The sequence below is a fragment of the Vipera ursinii genome, assembly GCF_947247035.1.
Source record: "Vipera ursinii genome assembly, chromosome: 2".
Lineage (NCBI taxonomy): Eukaryota > Metazoa > Chordata > Lepidosauria > Squamata > Viperidae > Vipera > Vipera ursinii.
The window spans coordinates 286,729,284-286,754,812 of NC_139513.1; the positions used below are offsets into that span (position 1 = coordinate 286,729,284).

Here is a 25,529-nt window from a genome sequence, read left to right on the forward strand (position 1 = left end):
TGCAATCGGCCCAGGTTCGAATCTGAGAAGGGTATGGCTGACTGATGAGAACGAATACGTTTGAAATGATCATATCTGTCTCCCTTTATTCTTTTTTAGCAAGCAAAAAAAAAATTACACAAATATGAGCTGCCACTGCTGTGGCTACTACCTGTAGATGGCCTTGGGTTAGGCTGAAACAGGAAATAAGATTTATCCCGTGTTTGGACTTAAGCAAGTGCATTCTAAATACTTAACAAACATTTAACACATATCTCCCTTGCTTCTCAGCTAACAAAGAGAGAGAGAGAGAGCCTGTGGCCTAGGGGTTAAAACAACTGCTTAAGATGCAATCGGCCCAGGTTTGAATCTCAGAAGGGTATGTCTGACTGATGAGAATGAATAAGTTTGAAATGATCATATCTGTCTCCCTTTATTCTTTTTTAGCAAGCAAAAAAAAAAATTACACAAATATGAGCTGCCACTGCTGTGGCTACTACCTGTAGATGGCCTTGGGTTAGGCTGAAACAGGAAATAAGATTTATCCCGTGTTTGGGACTTAAGCAAGGGCATTCTAAACACATTTTTCTGTCTGGGACTTCTTCTACACCAGCAATGGTCATTTTGGTTACCTGTCAAGAAGTAGCCTTGAGTGGTAGCTTCTCCTTTAATTGAACCCTGGCTGGATCTGGTCCAGAAAAGCATAAACTACTCTTTTGTTTGATGAACCCAACCCAGAAGTTGACATGGCTCTTCCCGTCCCTTTGAACAAGGGGCTAATGTCAGGCTGCCTGGTTCTGCGTCTGAGCTGCCTGAACATGGAAACAAAGATCTTATTCTTTAATTAAATCAAATTATTCCTGCCGGAGTCTCTTTTTGGCTTGACAGACGAAAACTCATTATTGCTTTGGCTAAGTCATCAGGGAATGTTCTTGCCAAGTGACCCTGGCATTTGCTTTTTTTTAAAAAAAAATATTTTATTAATTTTCTATTTTTACAATCAAGTGCTTAATAAGCAACGTGATGACTGAGTCCATGAGTAATTCCGTGGTACATATAAGCTTCTTCAAACTCAGTCTAATATTACACCTTCCAATATATCCTCTCTTCTTCTGTAGACATTTTTCCACACTAGGCCAATACAATTCTTATTGTGGTTAGTATTATTGTTAGTATTATTATTGTGGTTGGCATTTGCTTTTGAAGCTCTTGCCGAGAGAAGAATCCAAAGAAATATTTCAAATCACATTTTTTTTTAAAAAAAGGCATGAGAAATGTAAAAGTTTTGGGATGGCCTGTACAAGGAAAATAGATCTAAATACTTAAAATGGAATTAACCTTGAGAAATGGTATAGGGTTTCCTGCCTGAGCAGGGGGTTGGACTAGATGACCTCCAAGGTCCCTTCCAACAACAACTTCTTCTTCTTCTTCTTCTTCTTCTTCTTCTTCTTCTTCTTCTTCTTCTTCTTCTTCTTCTTCTTCTTCTTCTTCTTCTTCTTCTTCTTCTTCTTCTTCTTGTTATTGTTATTGTTATTGTTATTGTTATTATAAAACCCTTAACCAGTTAGAATGATTTGAACATTGTAGGGAAAACAAATTTAAATAAGAATTGTAAACAGGATTTATGATGAGGCAACCAAGATGATCAGACAGAAAAAAAGCATGGTACTGATGGGATTACTGTCGGTAGAAATTTAAGAAAAATCTTACTAAACTAATAAGAATTGTATCAATTCAAGGTTGGCAAAGAGAATATTATGGGAAGAAGAGAAAATCAAGCAAAGCTATAACGTGCACTTTGGAATATAGAAACTGATCGTTAGTGATTACTTTGCAAATATAAGCCCAGGCAACAAGCTGTTTATCAAATATTAAGCTGTTTATGTTAAAAAAAACCCAATAAAATATATTTTTTAAAAAAAGAATACAAAAAACATTTCTAATAACTTGCTACTCTTGCATAAGTACCTCTGGAAAAGAGGGGTGTTATTTCCCAAACCTATGGGGGAATCAAGGTCTAAGGCTGTGAATTTTCCACAGTGTTTTGAGACACTCAAGGTGGCTACCAGCTAAATTTACTCCCAGATGAAATAAACTGCTTTTCCCATACATGTAGTTGTCAACTTAAAACCTTGACTTGTTTAGTGACTGTTCAAAGTTACAACAGCGCTGAAAAAAGTTGGCTTACCGGTCCTCGCCTTTACAACGGTTGCAGCAGATTTATTTTTATTTATTTTTATTTTTTATTTTAATTCCATTTATATCCCGCCCTTCTCCGAAGACTCAGGGCGGCTTACAAGCTTAGCAGTAGCCTTCATTCTATGTATATGCCTGCTTATTAGGGCTTTCATACACCCCCCAAGCGGCATTATTACAAAGTCAGCTTATTGCCCCCAACAATCTGGGTCCTCATTTTACCTACCTGGGAAGGATGGAAGGCTGAGTCAACCTTGAGCCTGGTGGGACTCGAACCTGCACTAATTGCAGGCAGCTGGTGTTACTTAAGGAGGCATTAGCCCACTGCTCCACCAAGATGTTGTGAGCTTCATCGCTTGAGGTTTTTAAGAAGACACTGGATATATATATATCCCTTAATTCTAGCTCATTGTCCTTATATATCTCAGACGTTTGTTGTTCTCAATGTGTAAAACATTCAAGAAGGGTTGTGCAAATCTTTAGCAAGTAACAATAAACCAACGTCCTGTGAGCACTTTTTCCGATTAAATTTCATTTCATTTCATTCATTTATTTGATTTCTATACCGCCCTTCTCCCTAGGGACTCAGGGCGGTTCACAGGGCATATATAAATAGCTATACAAAAATTAAAAGAGAATTAAACCATGCCCAATTAAAATACAGCAATAATAGAATAATAAAAACCAATTAAAAACCCATATTCCCCATCAGGCCAGACCAGCTAACTCAAACAAGTGGGTCTTCAACCCGCGACGGAAGGATCGGAGGTCCGATGCCATCCGGAGCTCAACCGGCAGTTGGTTCCATAATGCCGGAGCACCCACAGAGAAGGCCCTCCCCCTGGGGGCCACCAGTCGGCATTCCCTGACCGGAGGCACCCTGAGGAGGCCCTCTCTGTGGGCACGCACAGGGCGGAGGGGAGTTGACGCCGGCAGCAGGTGGTCCTCGAGGTATCCCGGACCCATGCCATGTAAGGACTTAAAGATCATAACCAAGACCTTGAACCTCATCCGGAAGACAACTGGTAACCAATGCAGCTCGCGGAGCAAAGGTGTAACATGGGAGTACCGGGAAACTCCCAAGACAACTCTCGCGGCCGCATTCTGTACCAGTTGGAGCCTCCGAGTGGTCTTCAAGGGAAGCCCCATGTAGAGAGCATTACAGTAGTCAAGGCGAGAGGTCACGAGCGCATGAGTGACCGTACACAGGGCATCCCGGTTCAGATAGGGCCGCAACTGGCGCACCAGGCGAACCTGGGCGAAAGCCCCCCTAGTCACGGCCACTATATGATCTTCCAGGGTAAGCCGTGAATCTAGGAGGACTCCCAAGTTGCGAGCCCTATCCACGGGGGGTAAGAGCTCACCCCCCATAGAAAGCGATGGAACATTTTGAATGTCCCGGGATGCCGGAATGTACAGCCACTCAGTTTAATATATATATATATATATATTAAAAAGCGGAAGCATTGGTGAACAGCAAGTAAAAAAACCCCCACCATTTTGCTTTTAAAAAAACGTGTGGTTCAGAAAAAGGGCTTCTGATTTTTAGCATAGCTTTTTCTTTTTTACTATTTTTTATGGTGACACAGATCTGGGATACAACTTCTTATGATTTGCAAACCCATGCTCTTTTTTCTCCCAGCTGCAAAAACAACCTACAGCATGTTTTCAGGTGTAATCAAGATGAAATAGGGAGGAATGAACAGTTCCTGGCTGGTGACCAAGCCCATAAATAACACAATCCACACTGGAATTGTGTAACGGCCAAAACAGCAACAACAACACACCCAACGGGTATTCTGGTACGGTGAAGGATGAGTGTATGGAACCAGAACTTCAGATGCGACAGTTTAGAACAGTGTACCTTAATGCTGATGCCTTTAAGATGCGTGGACTTCTGTTCCCTAAACCCCCAGGATTCTGGGATTTGCAGTCCATACATCTTAAACATAACTTTAGAGATATTATAACCTTTTTGCAACATTAATCAAAGAGGGAATCTAAAAGGTTATAAACCCCAGTTCCTATTTGCAAGCAAACCGTGCCTTAGGACTTCTTTTTTTATGAAGTGTCAGTCTAGGAATTCTGGGAGTTGAAGTCCATGAGTCATAAAAGAGCCGAGGTTGCCTACCCTTGGTCTAGCCTTATCCTTAGTTTAATGTTTTATTCTAGCAATTTGTCCAGTACTCAGAAACCAGGTTCACCCAAGATGCTTAAATAACAACAACAACAACAACAACAATTGGAAGGGACCTTGGAGGTGATCTAGTCCAACCCCCTGCTCAGACAGGAAACCCTATACCATTTCAGACAAATGGTTGTCTGAATCTCTTCTTTAAAACTTCCGGTGTTGGAGCTTGAGCAGGGGGCTGGACTAGAAGACCTCCAAGGTCCCTTCCAGCTCTATTCTATTCTATTCTATTCTATTCTATTCTATTCTATTCTGTTCTGTTCTGTTCTGTTCTGTTCTGTTCTGTTCCGTTCCGTTCCGTTCCGTTCTGTTCTGTTCTGTTCCGTTCTATTCCGTTCCATTCCATTCCATTCCATTCCATTCCATTCCATTCCATTCTATTCTATTCTATTCCATTCCATTCCATTCTATTCTATTCTATTCTATTCTATTCTATTCTATTCTATTCTATTCTATTCTATTCTATTCTATTCTATTCTATTCTATTCTATTCTATTCTATTCTATTCTATTCTATTCCATTCCATATTTTCTATTCTATTCTATTCTATTCTATTCTATTCTATTCTATTCTATTCTATTCTATTCTGTTCTGTTCTGTTCTGTTCTGTTCTGTTCTGTTCTGTTCAGTTCTGTTCTGTTCTGTTCTGTTCTGTTCTATTCTATTCTATTCCGTATTTTCTATTCTATTCTGTTCTGTTCTGTTCTATTCTATTCTATTCTGTTCTGTTCTGTTCTGTTCTGTTCTGTTCTATTCTATTCTATTCTATTCTATTCTATTCTATTCTATTCTATTCTATTCTATTCTATTCTATTCTATTCTATTCTATTCTATTCCATATTTTCTATTCTATTCTATTCTACCCTGAGAGATTGATCAGGGCACTGACCTTCAGTCTTTTATGTTTTTATACTTTTCATATTTTTATTGTTGTGAGACACCCAGGGCCGTTTGAAGATGGGTGGTCATGCAACTGTTCGAAAATACAAGGCAACCGTTTTACAATCCAATAAAAATAAATACATATAATCAATGGTCCAAAGGAAGAAGGTGTCAGAGCTTTTGGTCTGTAGACATTTATTGTTATTGCGGTTATTGTGCTTTTCCCCAAGAGATCAAAGTTTCCACAATTCTTAGAAGTCAGAAAGTAGACTATAATATACGGATAGATAGATAGTATGTTATAACATCTTAATTATGCCCAATTCGGGTGATATGGTTCTAGGCCGTTTACACCGTCTATAAAAGCCAAGTGCTATAATAATATTTCCCAACCTAGCCCAGAGAGAGGCAGCTTTCCAACGTACTGTTCTATGGTTTTTAACGTTGTCACGAATAACAAGCAACTTTTTTGTGGGTTAAAGTGCAGGAAAAACTGTTTTCATGACACGGTTATTTGGTGACTCCTATATTTATTTGGCTTCGAGTGGGCTGGACTGCGGCTGGGTAGGCGACAACCATCATAATTTGCATTCTGTCACACAGTAAATTCACCCAATCCTTAGAAAAAGCAACTGTAAGGAAGAATCAGACGTTCTGCTGACTTGATGCCTTCGGGGATACTTTTTTCAAGATAATAATAAAGACATTAAAAAGATGTTGAGACTCTAGAAAGAGTGCAGAGAAGAGCAACAAAGATGATCGGGGGACTGGAGGCTAAAACATACAAGGAACATTTGCTGGGTATGTCTAGTTTAATGAAGAGAAGGGCGAGGGGGGACATGATAGCGGTGTTCCAGTATCTCAAGGGCTGCCCCAAAGAAGAGGCAGTCAAGCTGTTCTCCAAAGCGCTTGAAGGCAGGACAAGAAGCAATGGATGGGAAGTCATCAAGGAGAGAAGCAACCTGGAACTAAGGAGGAATTTCTTGAAAGTGAGAACAATTAAATCAGTGGAACGACTTGCCTCCAGAAGCTGTGGGTGCTTCAGCAGTCGAGGTTTTCAAGAAGACATTTGTCTGAAATGGTATAGGGCCTTTTGCCCCTGCAGGGGGTTGGACTAGATGACCTCGAAGGTCCCTTCCAACTCTGTCGTTCTCTGTTCTAAAGAGAAATTGGTGCTGATGCTTTCTGGGATAATGGTCTTCAAAGATGTCAAAGTTTGTTATACTTTGTTATACAGAGTGAGTGGGATTATTAATGAAGAGAAGGACGAGGGGTGACAGGATAGCAGTCTTCCAATACCTCAGGGGTTGCCCCCCAAAAGAGGGAGTCAAGCTCTTCTCCAAAGCGCCTGAAGGCAGGACAAGACGCAATGGATGGAAACTAATCAAGGAGAGAAGCAACCTAGAACTAAGGAGAAACTTCCTGACGGTGAGAACAATTAACCAGTGGAACAACCTGCCTCCAGTAGATGTGAATGCTCCAACACTGGAAGTTTTTTTTAAGAAGAGACTAGACAGCCATTTGTCTGAAATGGTACAGGGTTTCCTGCCTGAGCAGGGGGTTGGACTAGATGACCCCCAAGGTCCCTTCCAACACTGTTATTCTGTTATATTCTGTTACATTTGTCCCATATCTGGTCCTTTATGTTCTTCCAACAATGCATTCATCAACACATTAAGCAAGTCAATTCAGCTTGCTGTTGGTCATCCGATGTGGTGTCAAGAGTTGTCAAGTTGTCAAGAGGAGGTTGAGTTTAGAGTCCTTGTGCTGCCGAAAGCAGCACAGGCCTGACTTTAATCCACAATTCTAACCCTAATCCAAAACCTAACCCCAACCACATCCCTAAGCCTATTCATGACTCTCTTTTCATACTTGGCCTAAATAGTTCTCGTCCTTCTGCATAATGCCTAGATATTATAAGAGAATGCCTAGGGAAACTACACAGCATTTTAAAATAACACAGATTTCAAATTGTTGGAGGAAAAATCTTCCTCAGGGTCCAGTCCAAGCCGGGAATAAACAACATGGGGACTGCTTTAGAAAAAAAGGTTGCAGTTTATTGAAGAGGAGAGCCAGACAGGAAGATGGCTCTGGAAGAAAAGAGAGTGAGCACATGTAGGGAGTGGGTTTTTATACCCTCTGGAGCCTTTTGTTGGGAGTTCTTCCTGTGGCATGAACTTTGACCTGAGCCTGAGTCTGCCTTTCTGGTATTCTGATGGTGGTGGGTTAATCCTATTATGTCTCAAAGGTCATATCCTGCTTCCCTGGGGCTGTGGCTGATGACTGTTGGATGTTTGGTGTGAGGGATTGTTGATTCTAGGGATCTTTGTCTTTCTAATCCCAGCTTCCTGACTCCAATCTTTCTGACAAGATTTTCACATCTGCATTTCTGCAGATCTGGTTTCTGTTTGGGGCAGAGAGAGACTTGGTGGGGCGGATGTTGGTTTCTGCCTTTAAAATCCTTTGGGGAAATATAACATTCTGCCTTTTTAATATTTCCAGAAATATTTCTCTCTCTGGATTCTTCCCACAACACGTTGCCCCAAAACGTCACGCATTCTATGGCTTTCCTAGGCATTCTATACAATGCCAGCTTTTCACACGATGCCGGTAAGAGAGGCATCGCAGCAACCAGAGCATCCAGGTCAATGCACACATGGTATCCACACTGATGTGAAGCTTCTTCCTTTGGAGATTCCCCCCCTCCCCGCATCAAAGACCCCCACAACAAAGGGGTACCTGCTTGGTATCACCTTACCATAGTCACTTGAACGTCAGACCAAGAGTTGTTTGGCAAAACGGTGGTCGGTTCTATCAGCGTCGTCGGGAAGAAAGGATTATAATGGCCAGTGGCCCCTAGAAACAGGCTCAGAGCCAAATTGAAAGGCAGCGTGAAAACTGGAAGGTCCCATTTGCTGAAGAGCGAAGCTAGAGCACTGGTAAAGATGGGGCTGAAAAAGAAGAACAAGAACGATAGCAGATCATTGCCGAAAGTATGTCGTCATTTTTGTTACAGACTTCACCAGACTTTGCCACACTTGGAATCCTGCATCCAGTTTTGGTTACCACAATGTAAAAAAAAGATGTTGGGACTCTGGAAAGAGGGCAGAGAAGACCAACAAAGATGATCAGGGGACTGGAGGCTAAAACATATAAAGAATGGTTGCTGGAATTGGGTCTGTCTAGTTTAACGAAGAGAAGGTCGAGGGGTGACGTGATAGCAGCGTTCAGGTATCTCAGGGGCTGCCCCAAAGAAGAGGCAGTCAAGCTGTTCTCCAAAGCCCCCGAAGGCAGGACAAGAAGCCACGGATGGAAACTAACCAAGGAGAGAAGCAACCTGGAACTAAGGAGAAATTTCCTGACAATTAGAACAATTAACCAGTGGAACAACCTGTCGCCAGAAGCTGTGAATGCTCCAACACTGGAAGTTTTTAAGAAGAGACTGGACAGCCATTTGTCTGAAATGGTGTAGGGTTTCCTGCCTGAGCAGGGGGTTGGATTAGATGACCTCCAAAGTCCCTTCCAACATTATTATTATTATTATAAAACTTTTATTCATAAAACATGAAACTCAGTCAACTGAACACTCAAATTGAGTGGCACTAATGGGTTGACACGGGTTGCTGCCAGCATCCTAGGTATCAACCAGGTATCTCCTTAAAATGTAAGATGTTCCGAGTAGCACAGTTTTTTGTAGCTTTGCTGGAGTTATTGCAGGAAGCTGCAATTTCTTGATGTGTTTTGCAAAGTGTTTGGACATAGTTCCCAGTGCCCCGATGACAATGGGTGTCACCGTTACACGTTTCATCCATAATCGCGCAGTTTCGATGGCCAGGTCGCGGTATTTCGTAATTTTTCCCAGTTCTTTTTCTTCGACTCTGGCATCTCCTGGTACAGCGATATCAATCAACTGTACCCTTCGGTTCTCTACGACTGCGATATCTGGCGTGTTGTGTTCCAAATGGCGATCTGTCTGTATTCGGAAGTCCCACAAGATCTTCACCCTCTCATTCTCGACAACTTTTTCCACCCTATGTTCCCACGACTTTTCGGACACAGGCAAGTTGTATTTTTTACACAATGCCCAGTGGATTAGTTTAGCAACCCGGTCATGTCTAGCTTTGTAATCAGTTTGCGCGATTTTGCTGCACTCACATATTAAATGTGAAACAGTTTCAACTTTGTCGTTGCAAAGTCGGCAATTTGGATTGTCAGTAGTTTTTTGTATCTTCGCTTTTGTTGTTGTTGTTGTTGTTATGATGATGATGATGATGATAATGGCTTTTTTAGAACATAGAAGCATAGGGTTGGGAGAGACCTCCTAGTTGAGAGGTCCCCAACCTTTTGGGCGCCAGGGACCGGTTCCGTGGAGAGAGGTTTTTCCGCGGACCGGAGGGTGTGTGGTTTTGTGTGCTGCCTGCATCCCACGGATGGGGCTTTGCTTGTTTGTGCGGACCGGTTGCTGGCGTGCCACAGCCCAGTACCGGTCCACAAACAAGGGGTTGGGGACCCCAGTGTTAATCCAATTCTTGCTCAAGGCAGGAGACCTTATTTCATCCAAGGCAGACGGTTATCCAGTTTACTTTTTTGCAAAGCTCCAATGATGGAACAGCTACAACTTTCAGAGACAAGTCGTTCTGCTGATTACTTGTCCTCACCATCAAGAAATTTGTCCTCACTTCCAGACTGGATCTCTCTTTGACGAGCTTCCACCTATTACTTCTTATCCTGCCCTTTGGCACTTTGGAGAATAAGTCAACCCCCTTTTTCCTCTGTGACAGCCCTCAAGTATTGGAAGACAGCTGCCACGTCTCCCAATCCATCTCTTTGATAGCTAGACCTCCCTACCTGGTGCTCCTCAACCATTTCATCCTATGATTAAGCCCCCAGACCCCTGATCATCTTTGTTGCTCTCCTCTGCAGGGCTTCCAGAGTCTCAACATCTTTTTCACATCGTGGCGACCAAAACTGGATGCAGTATTCCATGTGTGGCCTCACCAAGGCCTTGTAAAGGCATTGCATCTTCTTCTTTAACAGAATAATAGAGTTGGAAGGGACCTTGGAGGTCTTCTACTCCAACCCCCTACTCTAGCAGGAAACCCTGTACCATTTCAGACAAATTTGCTGTCCAGTCTCTTCTTAAAAACTTCCAGTCTTGGAGCATTCACAGCTTCTGGAGGCAGGTAGTTCCACTGGTCAATTGTTCTGACTGTCATGAAATTCCTCCTTAGTTCTAGGTTGCTTCTCTCCTTGATTAGTTTCCATCCGTTGCTTCTTGTCCTGCCTTCTGGTCCTTTGGAGAACAGCTTGACTCCCTCTTCTTTGGGGCAGCCCCTGAGATACTGAAACACTGCTATCCTGTCCCCCCTCGTCCTTCTCTTCATTAAACTAGACATACCCAATTCCAGCAACTGTTCTTTATATGTTTTAGCCTTCAGTCCCCTGATCCTCTTTGTTGGTCTTCTCTGAACTCTTTCTAGAGTCTCAACATCTCTTTTACATCATGGTGACCAAAATTGGATGCAGCATTCCAAGTGTGGCCTTACCAAGGCCTTGGAAAACGGTATTAACACTTTACGTGATCTCGATTCTGTTCCTCTGTTAATGCAGCCTAGCACTGTGTTGGCTTTTTTTGGCAGCTGCAGCTCAGGGCTGGCTCCCACTTAAGCGATGATCCGCTCTAGAACACCAAGATCACTCTTGCAGTTTCTAGTGTTGATCCACCTACTGCCTTAACCAGTTTGGGAACCTCTCCTCTCCCAGAGAAAGAACGAAATATTTTGGGGAATATTAGAAAGAGGCAGAATATGTCCCCTAAAGGAGATGAGGAGAGACATCTTCTTAAAGCAGGGGTCTTCAAACTTGGCCCTTTTATGACTTGTGGACTTCAACTCCCAGAGTTCCTCAGCCAGCATGCCTGGCTAAGGAATTCTGGGAGTTGAAGTCCGCAAGTCATAAAAGGGCCAAGTTTGAAGACCCCTGTCTTAAAGGCAAGAAACAGCCTCAGTCTTACTGCTTCAAGCAGAAACCTGAAGAGGCTAATCTTCAAGAACGGAGACGTTGTAAACCATTCAGAAAGGCTGGGGCCACCCTATTCATAAACAAAATTCCTTTAGTCACAACTCCTGCAGAGGTTTGGAGCTGATGGGATTAGAAAAACAAAGACTCCTAAACTCTACGTTCAGATCCAAGGACTGGACAGGACCTCCCAGCCACAATGGGAGTCAGGCCACCGTAATTGGAGTACAAAAAAAGGCACACTGAAGCAATAAACAGAGACTTTCTTTCCTAAGCAGCCTCCATTTTGCAGTGTATGCCTCCCAGCATACACAAAGGACAGCACTGCAGGAGGCTGATGGTGCAGATCAGCAGAGGGGTTGGACAGCTCCGGGCGATGACTGCTCACTCAGGATAAGCCTAATGACTTAAGCTGTTGACAGCCCCAGGCATGGCCAGCCTGGTGGGAAGCCAGGATCTACACCCATTGTCACCTGCACTGGCGGGAAGCCCAGGTTTGAACTGATTGGATGCCATCCACCTGGGCAGGTACAAATAGATGCCAGGCTCCCCTGTTTCTCCAGTTCGTTCTGTTCAGAATAAACTCATCTTTACCCCAGCTCTGTGTCCGTCTCTATGTGAAGCACGCGACTTTACACATTTCATTTCCAGCATCTTTCTCCCGGCTTGGAACCAGACCTGATTTTTCTTCCTGCATCTATTTCATTTTTCCTGCCTAAGCAGGATCTTACTCTTTTTTTTTCACCACTGAACTGCATCAAACTTCAGAAACTCCAGGAAAAGAAGAATCTTTTTTTTAAACCCATGATTCTGGGATAGGAACTGGAAGTCTGAGACTTTCACAGCGAAAAAAAAGCTTTGAAGGTACGTGAAGATTTCAGCCGCCCCCCCCCTTTATTCAGCAAGCAAAAAAGCAGTCTAGCTGTGAGCGAGCTTTAAATTTATAGACTTTTCTCAATATGAAGGAGAAGTCAAAACGTGTCACTAAATTCCTTGGAATAACGATGGTCTTCTTCATTGCCACTGTAGTCCCCAAAGCAAGCAAGTCCCGAAGCTGCTTTTTCAAAAGGCAACTGGCCTTTGTTTGTTCTTGCTTGAAGACATTAAAATAAAGAGCCTTGGTGGAGCAGTGGGCTAATGCCTCCTTAAGTAACACCAGCTGCCTGCAATTAGTGCAGGTTCGAGTCCCACCAGGCTGAAGGTTGACTCAGCCTCCCATCCTTCCGAGGTAGGTAAAATGAGGACCCAGATTGTTGGGGGCAATTAAGCTGACTTTGTATTAATGCCGAAAAAGCTTCTCGGAGGAAAAGCAAAATGTCTTCAAGCACGAGCAAAGGCAGTCCAGTTGCCATTTGGAAAAGCGCTTTTGGGACATCCATGATCTGGTTGACTGAAAATCTCCATAGACAATGCAAATAAGCTTATCTGGAATGCAATGGGGAACAAGGCTTAGGATATATTTTTGTGACCTTTTCCTGGAAGTGGTGGACGATGCTTTAACTTGACTCAGGAGAAAAGAAGAGGGCAGAATTAGGGGGAAAAAGGAAAGAAAAATTAATTTATATAGACTCACCAGGTCATAGACATGAGTATAACAGGAAGTAGAAGCCACCAATAATATTCACCCTTGTCTGAGAAGACGGCCATCAGCATCCCGGCAAGGACCCCGTTGTAGCCGTGGAGTCCAGCAGCAATGGAGGATCTGAGTAGCAACCACGGGGAGAAATTACTTTGCGAATGTAGAACGAAGACACACCTAGATGGACGTTCTTGAACATCTCACAAACTCAGGCAGAGTCAGCAAGTGGAACGTGCACATGTTCAAAGTCAAGCCATTTTTAAAAAATGAACAAAATTTCATTGTCTGGGTGGCTGTAGAATTTGGGCTCCAGAAATGTTTGTTTAATTTCAGTAAATCTCATCTTCTAAAATTTAAAAGGGCATGGTCTTCTTGCTGGTTTAGAATAGAACAGAATAGAGTAGAGTAGAGTAGAGTAGAGTAGAGTAGAGTAATAATAATAATAATATAAAGTTGGAAGGGACCTTGGAGGTCATCTAGTCCAACCCCCTGCTCAGGCAGGAAACCCTATACCATTTCAGGCAAATGGCTGTCCAGTCTCTTCTTAAAAACTTCCAGTGTTGGAGCATTCACCACCTCTGGAGGCAGGTTGTTCCACTGGTTAATTGTTCTAACTGTCAGGAAGTTTCTCCTTAATTCCAGGTTGCTTCTCTCCTTGACTAGTTTCCATCTGTTGCTTCTTGTCCTGTTTTCAGGTGCTTTGGAGAATAGCTTGACTCCCTCTTCTTTGGGGCAGCCCCTGAGATATTGGAACACTGCTATCATGTCACCCCTCACCCTTCTCTTCATTTAACTAGAGTAGAGTAGAGTAGAGTAGAGTAGAGAAGAGTAGAGTAGAGTAGAGTAGAGTAGAAAAGAAAATATAGAATAGAATAGAATAGAGCTGGAAGGGACCTTGGAGGTCTTCTAGTCCAGCCCCCTGGCTCCAGCAAGAGAAGCGGATATATTACAGCGATTTTTACCCTAGTTTGATAACTGTATTTGAGCTTAGCTGACTACCTTTTTTAATGTAATCTTACATTGTAAAGACTGGTTAAAGATCATAATCAAATATTCGATAGGATTTGATGGCATGAATATTGTCAGTTAGGAAAAATCAGTGGCTAATTTCATCTGAGCATTGAAAGAGGAGGAGGAGGAGGAGGAAAAATTAGAGGACAACCTACCTCTCCTGACTTAGAATAACTGCAGTTAAAGTTGAGACCATCACTCCAGCGCAACACACGAGTGTCAGCCAAGGACTCTGGACCAGGAATCCAATCAGCAGGATGAGGCCGCTGAGTGGATTGTTCACAAACATCACTTGGGAGATTCCCCGCAAAAGCCAGTCAACAAATTGGAGGGTCACAGGCTTATCTGAAAGACAAAGCATTTGACAATGTTTCATAAGATTGATATACGATATGTGATATGTGATGGGATGTGATACGATACGACATGATAGTATGATATGGATAATATATAGAATAGATGAATAGAGAGATGATTTTGAAGGAAGGGAGGGAGGGAGGGAGGGAGGGAGAAGAGAGAGGGAAGGAAGAAAAGAAGGAGAGAGGGAAGGAGTGAAGAGAGAAGAGAACAAAGGAATGAAGGAAGGGAAAGAAGGAAGGAAGGAGGGGGAGAGACAGAGAGGGAAGAAGGAGGGAAGAGGAAGAGAGGGAAGGGAGAGGGGAAGGAAGGAAGGAGAAAGAGAGACGGAAGGAAGGAGTGAAGAGAGAAGAGAGCGAAGGAATGAAGGAAGGGAAGAAGGAAAGGAAAGAAGGAAGAAGAGAGGTGGTGAAGGAAGGAGAGGGGGAAAGGAAAGATAGATAGAAAGAAAGAAAGAAAGAAAGAAAGAAAGAAAGAAGGGAAGGGAGGGAGGGAGGGAGGGAGGAAGGAAGGAAGGAAGGAAGGAAGGAAGGAAGGAAGGAAGGAAGGAAGGAAGGAAGGAAGGAAGGGAGATACAGAGGGGCTAATAAAGGATGACTCCATTACAGATTTTACAGCCCAGGTATCTTGACCCAGCTTATTCACAACCAGAGAGCTACAATTTCTTTTTTTTAATGACAAAACTGAACAGAAGAGGTGACAGCCTGCAGCATGCTGGTTCTCCATACTTTTTCCGGTGGGTGTTTTCAGGGCCCTGTGCTGGTCCATCCTGGGGCCCGAAGCCAATGGACAGATCCAATGGTGCTTTCATGGCAGGGCAGCGGAAGCAGTCAGACGAACTAAATGAACATTGCAACGTTGTGATTTTATAATAATAATAATAATAATAATAAGTTGGAATGGACCTAGTCCAACCCCCTGCTCAGGCAGGAAACCCTATATACCATTTCAGACAAATGGCTGTCCAGTCTCTTCTTAAAAACCTCCAGCATCTTGAAGTTGCTCAGGTTGAAATACTGGTCTAATGTATTGTTTCTCTGGATCAAGCCTGTTTTTCTGCAGAGTGGATGGCTGGAAAACTTGAAATATCCTGGCTGAGGAATTCTGGGAGTTGAAGTCCTTTAAATGAAAGTTGCCAAAGTTGGGAGAACCTGAGAGAGTTGGTGAGAAAGGTCTGCCTGAATGGAAGCTCTGATTCACGGTCCTTTTAACGCTGCTTTCTTCTCTACTCTGAATTCTCTTTGACGACTAGGAGACAGCACAACAAGTTGTGCATACATTTTTGCGTTCGGCAAAAATTTTATTTTATTTATTTATTTAATTAAATTTTTATACCGCCCTCTTCCCGAAGGACTCGGGGCGGTTTACAGGGCAGCATAAAATACGATATAAAAATAGTATAAATTAAAATAGATTCAATTACTTAAGCCCAACAATTAAAACAATATTAAAAGCTAAAACCCCTTCAGTCCAGGCCTGATAGATAACAAAACCAGGTTTTCAGATCCCGGCGAAATGTACGCAGATCGGGGGCGGTCCGAAGTTCCACCGGTAAATCGTTCCAAAGGGCAGGCGCGCCCACAGAGAATGCCCTCCCCCTGGGGATCACCCGCTGGCACCCTGAGAAGGCCCTCCCTGTGGGAGCGCACAGGACGATGGGAAGTTGATGCCCGGCAGCAGGTGTTCCCTTATGTTTAACAATTCTTAGTAAGTGCAATTTCAGTTGCTTATTTGCAGCACAGAGTTCAAGAACCCGGGCCTGGATGGTTTATAAAAGTGATCATCGCCATAAACTGCAACAATATTATGCGGTAATAAAATGTGTCCTTTGGGGGGAAAAAATAGCAACAATCACACACCGCCAGTTTGCAGTGGTGGCTAAGGTGCTAGCGTAGAGCAGGGCTTTTCAACCTTTTCACCCATTGTACCACTTTTAGGATACGGCAACATCCGAGGACCACCAGTCGCCTAGCAAGGGGTCAAAAACTTGATGACCCAAAAAAAAAAAAAAGGAAAAAAGTGATGAAGTACAGGTAGTCCTCGATTTACAACAGATCGCTTAGTGACTGTTTGAAGTTACAATGGCCCTGAAAAAAGTGCCCCCCAAGCCACAGCCGAGCAAGACACCAGCCTGCCCGCCCGGGGGCGCTCTTCCTCCTGTCCGAGGTTTTCATGGTTGTGAGCATTTCTGTTGAGGATTGGCAGTGGGGGTGGGGGGGTGTTTGGTGTTTATTCCCCCCCCGCTGGGTGGTTGCAGCAGGGTTTGGTCACTTCACATGACCCTGGGACACTGTGACCATCATAAATGTGAATCAGTTGCCAAGCCTCTGAATGTAAATCACAAGACCCTGGAGATGCTGCAACATTCCAGCGGATCGGCGCTTCTTCTCGGCTCAGAAGTGCCAGGATCAGCGCCGAGCTCCAGCTGGATCCTGGCGTTGATCCTGGCGCTTCCGCTGAGCCCCGACAGCCCTGCAGCTCCAGCCGTCTCTCGCTCAGGCTTGTGCGGTGCTGCCACCGGTTCAGCTCATTCCACTCCCCCTCTACCACTTTCCTAGGATGGTCGCGTACCACCTGCCAGGTGCCGACGTACCACAGGTGGTACCCGTACCACTGGTTGAAAAGCCCTGGCCTGGAGGAGACTGGAAGTTCTAGTTCTACATTAGGCAGAAAAGCAGACTGGGTGACTTTAGACCGATGATCAGGGCACTGAGTTCTAACGCTGCTTTAGGCACGAAAGCTGGCTGGGTGTCTTTGGGCCAATCACCAGGAGACTGTGAATTCTAGTCTCGCCTTAGGCATGAAAGCTGGCTGGGTGATTTGGGCTAATCACAAAGAGTCTTTGAGTTCTTGTTCCACCTTAAGCATGAAAACTGGCTGGGTGACTTTGGGCCAAACACCAGGAGACTGTGAATTCTAGTCCCGCCTTAGGCATGAAACCTGGCTGGGTGACCCTGGGCCAGTCACCTTCTCTTGGCCCAACTCACCTCGCAGGGTTGTTGTTGCAGGGGAAATAGTAAGAGGAGCGAGTATCATATGTGGTGTCTGCAATTAACCAGTGGAACCACCTGCCTCCAGAAGCTGTGAATGCTCCAACTCTGGAAGTTTTTAAAGAAGAGACCGGACAGCCATTGGTCTGAAATAGTATAGGATCTCTTGCTTGAGCAGCGGGTTGGACTAGATGACCTCCAAGGTCCCTTCCAGCTCTGTTATTCTGTTAAAATGGGTTAACGCGTGACCAGATTGCGTAAACGCCACCAATGAGGATGCATCGTCAAAATATAGAAGGAATTTTGAAAAAAAAAAGTAATTTGTCCGATCTTCCACAATTCCACAACAGGGTTTTGTTTCTGTTGTTTGAAAGTTTATGAACTGGGACAACTGCCAAGCGCGTATATCTCCGGCAGCATCTGGTGCAGCTCTTACTGCCAATAAGGTTGCAAAATATGACACGCATTTATTATTCTCTGCAAAAACATCAGGCCATTGGGAAGCTGATTGAGGGGCTCAGTTCATGCGGAAGACACAAAACAGCTAATTTATGTTGCTCGCCTGGAAGTTGGCAGATGGCCTGAACATCTCTAGACCAGCTTGTGTTTGGGATTGTGACACACCCTCCGAGGGAGTAATTTAACACAGGGGGGGGAGGCAGGCAAGCAAGGGGAATGCTTGATGTGGGAAGGGGCTTCGGAGAGGGAAAGAGATGGTGGAGAGAAGGTGCCTGACCATAAATAACTTGGGCCGTGTTGATAAGGTAAAATAAGGGTCAGCCTAAAGCTTATCGTAGGATGAGCAATGACAGCTTTGGGTGGTGGAGAAAGAAAGAAAGAAAGAAAGAAAGAAAGAAAGAAAGAAAGAAAGGAAGGAAGGAAGGAAGGAAGGAAGGAAGGAAGGAAGGAAGGAAGGAAGAAAGAAAGAAAGAAAGAAAGAAAGAAAGAAAGAAAGAAAGAAAGAAAGAAAGAAAGAAAGGAAGGAAGGAAGGTAAGAAAAGAAAAAAGAAAAGAAAGAGAGAAAAAGGGAAAGAAGGAAAGAAAGGAAGGAAGGAAGAAAGAAAGGAAGGAAGGAAGGAAGGAAGGAAGGAAGGAAGGAAGGAAGGAAGGAAAGGTAAGAAAAGAAAAAAGAAAGGAAAGAGAGAAAAAGGGAAAGAAGGAAAGAAAGGAAGGAAGAAAGGAAGGAAGGAAGAAAGAAAAAAAGAAAGAAAGAAAGAAAGAAAGAAAGAAAGAAAGAAAGAAAGAAAGAAAGAAAGAAAGAGGAAGGAAGGAAGGAAGGAAAAGAAAAAGAAGAAAGGAAAGGTAAGAAAAGAAAAAAGAAAGGAAAGAGAGAAAAAGGGAAAGAAGGAAGAAAGGAAGGAAGGAAGGAAGAAGGAAAAGAAAAAGAAGAAAAGGTAAGAAAAGAAAAAAGAAAGGAAAGAAAGAAAGGAAAGGAAAGAAAGAAAAAGGGAAAGAAGGAAAGAAAGGAATAAAGTAGAAAAAAGGGAGGAAGGAAGGAAGAAAAAAGAAAAGGAAGAAAGGAAAGAAGAAGAGAAAAAAGAAGGAAGGAAAAGAAGAAGAGGGAAAGTAAGAAAAAAGGAAAGAAAGGAAAAAAGAAGAAAAAAAGGAAGGAAGGAGAAGGAAAGGAAGATGGAGGGAGGGAGGGAGGAAGATGGAAAGGAGGAAGGAAGGAATTAAGGAAGGAGGGAGGGAGGGAGGAAGGACCAGTTTTTCTATCTCAGCATCTTTAAGATTAGGGCTGGCTGGGGAATTCTGGGAGTTGAAGTACACACATCTTAAACCTGTCGGCATCCTGTCTTGGGAATTCTAGGAGTTTATTATTTTTATTTTTTATTTTAATTCGATTTATATACCGCCCTTTTCCCGAGGGACTCCCGAGTTGAAGTCCACCTGGCTTAAACTTGATGAGGTTGAGAAACATTTGCCCTGCATGATAATCAAGGCATTCAACAACTTTTCACTAAGAGCCCACTTACACCTCTGCTTCCATTGGTTCCACTGAAGACCAGGGGTCTTCCAACTGGGCCCTTTTATGACTGGTGGACTTCAACTCCCAGAATTCCTCAGTCAGCCATTTTGATGAAACTGCAGGCTTGGATCCAGACCAGTGGCCTTCAAACTTGGCCCTTTTATGACTGGTGGACTTCGACTCCCAGAATTCCTCATTCGGCCATTTTGATGAAACTGCGGGCTTGGATCCAGACTCTCAGGGGTCTTCAAACTGGGCCCTTTTATGACTGGTGGACTTCAACTCCCAGAATTCCTCAGTCGGCCACTTTTATGAAACTGCGGGCTTGGATCCAGACCAGGGTTTTTCAAACTTGGCCCTTTTATGACTGGTGGACTTCAACTCCCAGAATCCCTCGGTCGGCCATTTTGATGAAACTGCGGGCTTGGATCCAAACCAGGGGTCTTCAAACGTGGTCCTTTTCTGACTGGTGGACTTCAACTCTCAGAATTCTTCAGTTGGCCATTTTAATGAAACCATGGGCTTGGATCCAGACCAGGGGCCTTCAAACTTGGCCCTTTTATGACTGGTGGACTTCAACTCCCAGAATTCATCAGCCAGGAATTCTGGGAGTTGAAGTCCACAAGTCATAAAAGGGCCAAAGTTGAAGACCCCTGTTGTAGGGGTATCAGAAACGTCACCTACCTTTTAGCCAGTCTCCAAACACCTTCATATCTCCAGTCACATAGCTCAGGGCTCTCAACACTTGCTGGCAACTTTTGCCTGTTGACTTTTGTGTCTTGTCACACTTTTCAGCAGCGGCATCGATTTCCATTGTGAGTTTTGGATCCTGCCCAGACAAAAAACAACAACAAAGCATTTGACCGACTGTCCTCCTGAACTTCCTTTGGGTCAACAACGAACGCTGTCTTTCCACAGGAACATAGGAAGCAACTCCGAGCAAAACAGCCATGGATGCCGTGGATATTTTCCAGAACATTCTAAGGCAGGGCTTTTCAACCTTTTCACCCATTGTACCACTTTTAGGATATGGCAAGATCCGAGTACCACCAGTCGCCTAGCAAGGTGTCAAAAACGTGATGTCCAAAAAAAAAAAAGGAAAAAAGTGATGAAGTACAGGTAGTCCTCGACTTACAACAGTTCGCTTAGTGACTGTTTGAAGTTACAATGGCACTGAAAAAGTGCCCCCCAAGCCACAGCTGAGCAAGAGACCTGCCTGCCCACCCGGTGGCGCTCTTCCTCCTGTCCGAGGTTTTCATTGTTGTGAGCATTTCTGTCGAGGATTGGCAGCGGGGGTGGGGTGGGGGGGTGTTTGGGTTTTATCCCCCCCCACCTGCTGGGTAGTTGCAGCCGGTTTGGGTCACTTCACATGACCCTGGCACACTGTGACCGTCGTAAATATGAATCAGTTGCCAAGCATCTGAATGTAAATCACAAGACCCTGGAGATGCTGCAACATTCCAGCGGATTGGCGCTTCTTCTGGGCTCAGAAACGCCAGGATCAGTGCCGAGTTCCAGCTGGATCCTGGCATTGATCCTGGTGCTTCCGCTGAGCCCCGACAGCCCTGCAGCTCCAGCCGTCTCTCGCTCAGGCTTGTGCGGTGCTGCCACCGGTTCAGCTCATTCCCCTCCCCTGCTACCAGTTTTCTAGGATGGTCGTGTATCACCTGCCAGGTGCCAATGTACCACAGGTGGTACCTGTACCACTGGTTGAAAAGCCCTGTTCTAACGCAGTACTTCTCAGCCCTGGCAACGTTATGGACTATGTAGGCTTCAGCTCCCAGAATTCTCTAGCCAGCATGTTGACTAGGGAATTCTGGTATGTGTTTGTGTGTGTGTGTTGAAGTCCACACCGTGTATAGTTCCAAGTTTGGGAAAAACTACTCTAAGGTCTTCAGAGGTCATTACAACGGGGGTCTTCAAACTGGGCAACTTTGCGGACTTCAATTCCCAGAATTCTGGATGTCGAAGTCCACAAGTCTCAAAGTTGCCCCCTTTGGAGCCCCGTCCCCCTGCACTAGATTAGTGTTTCTTAACCTCAGCAATTTGAAGATGTGCGTCAACCGTCCCACCGAAGAAGCTCAGTCATCAGCTCATGAACCCCTGGATGGGCGAGAGGCAGCCATGTACAACGGGTGGACTTCAACGCCCCCAAATCCCGGGAGCTGAGGTCCACACACCTTCATATTGCCAAGGTTGAGGAACACGGTGTTAGATCCGACTCGTGGTCCCCTATCAACCTGAGCGTTGAAGGCAAGGTGTGGATGGATGCCTACCTGGGCTTCCAGCCTCTTGAGTAGTGGCATACTTTGACAAAGATCCTGGTGCTTACATTCAGAGTCACAAGACTGGCATCCATCTGGTGATAGCTGAATTGGGACTGGGAGGGTGGAAGGGCTGGAGGGACCGCCATCCATCTTTGTTAGCATTGCACGTATGCTAAAGGGCAGAGAGAAGGAAATCAAAGGAAAGACTCCCCACCCTGACTTTATTATTTTATAGACTCTGGGTCAATGCTCCTGATGGTGTTATTTCGTTTTATGACCAGGTTGGGGAAAACCGCTCAACTGTTGGATCTGGGGTCAATCAACCGTCAAGGAGCTTCCTCATCCTGACTCTGGGCATCACACAGCAAAGCGGTTTCCTGTTTCTTGAAATTAGACTTTAGGGAGGGAAGAAAGCCGAGTGAGATGGCGGCTGACATTCCCAAAGTTGGAAAGTGGCCGTCCTGCATTTATAGAATATCACGCCTGTCTAAAGTATGGCTCTACCTGTCTGGCCAGCAATTGCTCTGCTTTTCATTTTACCATCTTCTTTCCATGATTTTCAGGCTTGACAAGCTGCCCACCATTCCATTAAACTCGAGAGAACCAACCCGGAACTAAGGAGAAATTTCCTGACAGTGAGGACAATTAACCAGTGGAACAACCTGACTCCAGAAGTTGTGGGCGCCCCATCACTGGAGATTTTTAAGAGGAGACTGGACAGCCATTTGTCGGAAATGGGATAGGGTCTTCTGCTTGAGCAGGGGGCTGGACTAGAAGACCTCCAAGGTCCCTTCCAGCTCTATTCTATTCTATTCTGTTCTGTTCTGTTCTGTTCTATTCTTCTATATTTCATAATTTGTTATTCTATTCTATTCTATTCTATTCTATTCTATTCTATTCTATTCTATTCTATTCTATTCTATTCTATTCTATTCTATTCTATTCTATTCTATTCTATTCCATTCCATTCCATTCCATTCCATTCCATATTTTCTATTCTATTCTATTCTATTCTATTCTATTCTATTCTATTCTATTCTATTCTATTCTATTCTATTCTATTCTATTCTATTCTATTCTATTCTATTCTATTCTATTCTATTCTATTCTACTCTACTCTACTCTACTCTACTCTACTCTACTCTACTCTATTCTATTCTATTCTATTCTATTCTATTCTATTCTATTCTATTCTATTCTATTCTCATATCCATCCAACTATGATGTTCTACTTTTTTCCTTGATTCACCCGTTTTACTCCATATTTTTCTTTTGTGATCCAGTCCCCCTTTATTCCCGCCGTATGACCAAATCACCTCCATTGACTCTTTCATTACGAATCCCTCGTTTTAGTGTTCAGAATCCGTGTTCAGCTCTCATTTATTGTTGACCCTATCTCTTCTGTCATTTTACCTATTTGTTTAAAAGGCCTCTCGCTGGTCTGTGCATGGAATTTTATGATCCTGCTGCTCTTCGAAAATTGCCCGCCCTCAAAGCATCCATGCAATTTGGCTTACAGAATATGCTAATGTTATTTCTTTTTTTTAATTTTTATTTTATTTTTTATGAAACTGTTGAGTTTCCTTCTTTGGAACGGAGTTCGTTTTAAAGTTTTTTTTAAAAAAATTCCATTTATATCCCGCCCTTCTCCGAAGACTCACGGCAGCTTACAAGCTTAGCAGTAGCCTTGCACAAACCTTTTTTTTATGTTGGCTCTTCAAATAAGCCCAACTTAGAGTTCTGTTTGAAATCTTTTCAAACATGCAGAACTTTTTTTTTCGGGGGCCTCATTGCACGTTTTTGCACACGAGCGTTCGGAATACGTGAACGTCTGTGCATATTTTTTCCTAATGCGTATTTCTTAAATAGCTGGCTGCGTTACAAGATAAAGAAAAACGCCAATGGCGATAAAAATATATCCTTGGTTTGAAGATATAAAATTATTAAAAAAATGTTTGCATTCAGAATAACAGGGTTGGGAAGGGACCTTGGAGGTCATCTAGTCCAACCCCCTGTACAAGCAGAAAACCCTATACCATTTCAGACAAATGGGGGTCCAGTCTCTTCTTAAAAATGTCCAGTGTTCTGAAGAGCATTTTTTAAGCTCTTGCTCTCTCTGTTTTTACATTGCTGTAAGTATTAAGCAACACCGCCCACTGTTTGCTGTCCTGCCTGATTTATTGTGTTTAGGTGCAAAAATGTCTGTGGAATTCAGAGTTTGGAACATCCATTCTAGTGCAAGGCACGAACCGGCGGCCTTTTTCCTTTTTTTCATCTCTGTGTCTTCCAGCTCCCCAAAATGTTTCCTAAAAATCAGCCTCCTCTTCCCCCCGCCCTGCCCCCCCAGTTTGGGGTCACCCTCCACCCTTTTGTGGAGCGAGGTGGATTTTAAAGTTAGGGCGCCAGTATTCTTCCCAATTTCTTAAACCGGGCAGCCACATTTTATTTGCATTTGTTTTCATTTTTTATGCTCCCTTTTTCAGACTTATTCCCCCCCCCCGCAGGAAAGCTGCTGTCTGTAGAACTGCCTTTTGATTGGAAGAGAGCCGTGACTGCAAACCTCCTGCTTTCAAACAAAACGCTGCTCTTTTGATTTTTCTTTAAAAAAATCATTTATTTATTTCCCACCTTTATTATTTTTTACAAATAGATCAAGGTGGTGAACATGCCCATCACATCATCTTCCTCTTAGTTTGCCCACAACAACAATCCTGCGAAGTGGGTTGGGCTAAGAGAGAGAGAGGGACTGGCCCCAAAGTCACCCAGCTGACTTTCAAGGCTGGGGCGGGACTAGAACTCACCGTCTCCCGGTGATTGGCCCAAAGTCACCCAGCTGGCTTTCATGGCTAAGGTAGGACTAGAACTCACCGTCTCCCAGTGATTGGTTCAAAAGTCAGCTGGCTTTTATGGCTAAGGTAGGACTAGAACTCACCGTCTCCCGGTGATTGGCCCAAAGTCACCCAGCTGGCTTTCATGGCTAAGGTGGGACTAGAACTCACCGCCTCCCGGTGATTGGCCCAAAGTCACCCAGCTGGCTTTCATGGCTAAGGTGGGACTAGAACTCACCGCCTCCCGGTGATTGGCCCAAAGTCACCCAGCTGGCTTTCATGGCTAAGGTGGGACTAGAACTCACCGCCTCCCGGTGATTGGCCCAAAGTCACCCAGCTGGCTTTCATGGCTAAGGTGAGACTAGAACTCACCATCTCCCGGTGATTGGCCCAAAGTCACCCAGCTGACTTTCAAGGCTGGGGCAGGACTAGAACTCACCGTCTCCCGGTGATTGGCCCAAAGTCACCCAGCTGGCTTTCATGGCTAAGGTGGGACTAGAACTCACCGTCTCCCGGTGATTGGCCCAAAGTCACCCAGCTGGCTTTCATGGCTAAGCTGGGATTAGAACTCACCATCTCCTGGTGATTGGCCCAAAGTCACCCAGCTGACTTTCAAGGCTGGGGCAGGACTAGAACTCACCGTCTCCCAGTGATTGGCCCAAAGTCACCCAGCTGGCTTTCATGGCTAAGGTGAGGCTAGAACTCACCGTCTCCCGGTGATTGGCCCAAAGTCACCCAGCTGGCTTTCATGGCTAAGGCAGGACTAGAACTCACAGTCTCCTGGTGATTGGCCCAAAGTCACCCAGCTGACATTCATGACTAAGGCGGGACTAGAATTCACCATCTCCCGGTGATTGGCCCAAATCACCCAGCTGACTTTCATGGGTAGGGCAGGACTAGAACTCACCGGCTCCCGGTGATTGGCTCAAAGTCATTAAGTGAAGACTTCAGTGGTTAAGCAAATGTGGCAGTATTTGAATGAATCCATTATACTTTAATGGGCGTTTTTTTTTTTTTGCTAGAAACTTAAAGTAAATGCCTCAAATCACAATCACATGACTGTATGATACTGCAACTAGCCGCCAATGGCAGGCTGGCTATGAAGCAGCCGAAATGCCATCACGTGACCCTGGTTGGCCATTGGAGCTTTGAAACCGGTTTTAAGAGCCGTGCGTGGTGGCGCAGTGGTTAGAACGCAGCATTGCAAGCAAACTCTGCCCATTGCCAGGAGTTCGATCCTGACCGGCTCAAGGTTGACTCCG

At 44.3% G+C, this 25,529-nt stretch overlaps 1 protein-coding gene across 1 annotated transcript in view; it reads right to left on the minus strand.

The window, feature by feature from the left end:
- SLC14A1 (solute carrier family 14 member 1 (Kidd blood group)) overlaps positions 1-19,911 on the minus strand; it is a 30,499-nt gene extending 10,588 nt beyond the window's left edge. Inside the window, exons 1-4 of the mRNA XM_083354887.1 lie at positions 19,857-19,911; positions 14,012-14,201; positions 12,840-12,968; positions 8,007-8,199 (exon numbers count right to left, since the gene is read on the minus strand). Of these exons, the coding sequence (XP_083211013.1) occupies positions 8,007-8,199; positions 12,840-12,968; positions 14,012-14,201; positions 19,857-19,884 (540 nt within the window). The 5' untranslated portion in view covers positions 19,885-19,911. The remainder of the gene's footprint in view (positions 1-8,006; positions 8,200-12,839; positions 12,969-14,011; positions 14,202-19,856) is intronic.
- Between the last annotated feature and the right edge of the window lie 5,618 nt (positions 19,912-25,529).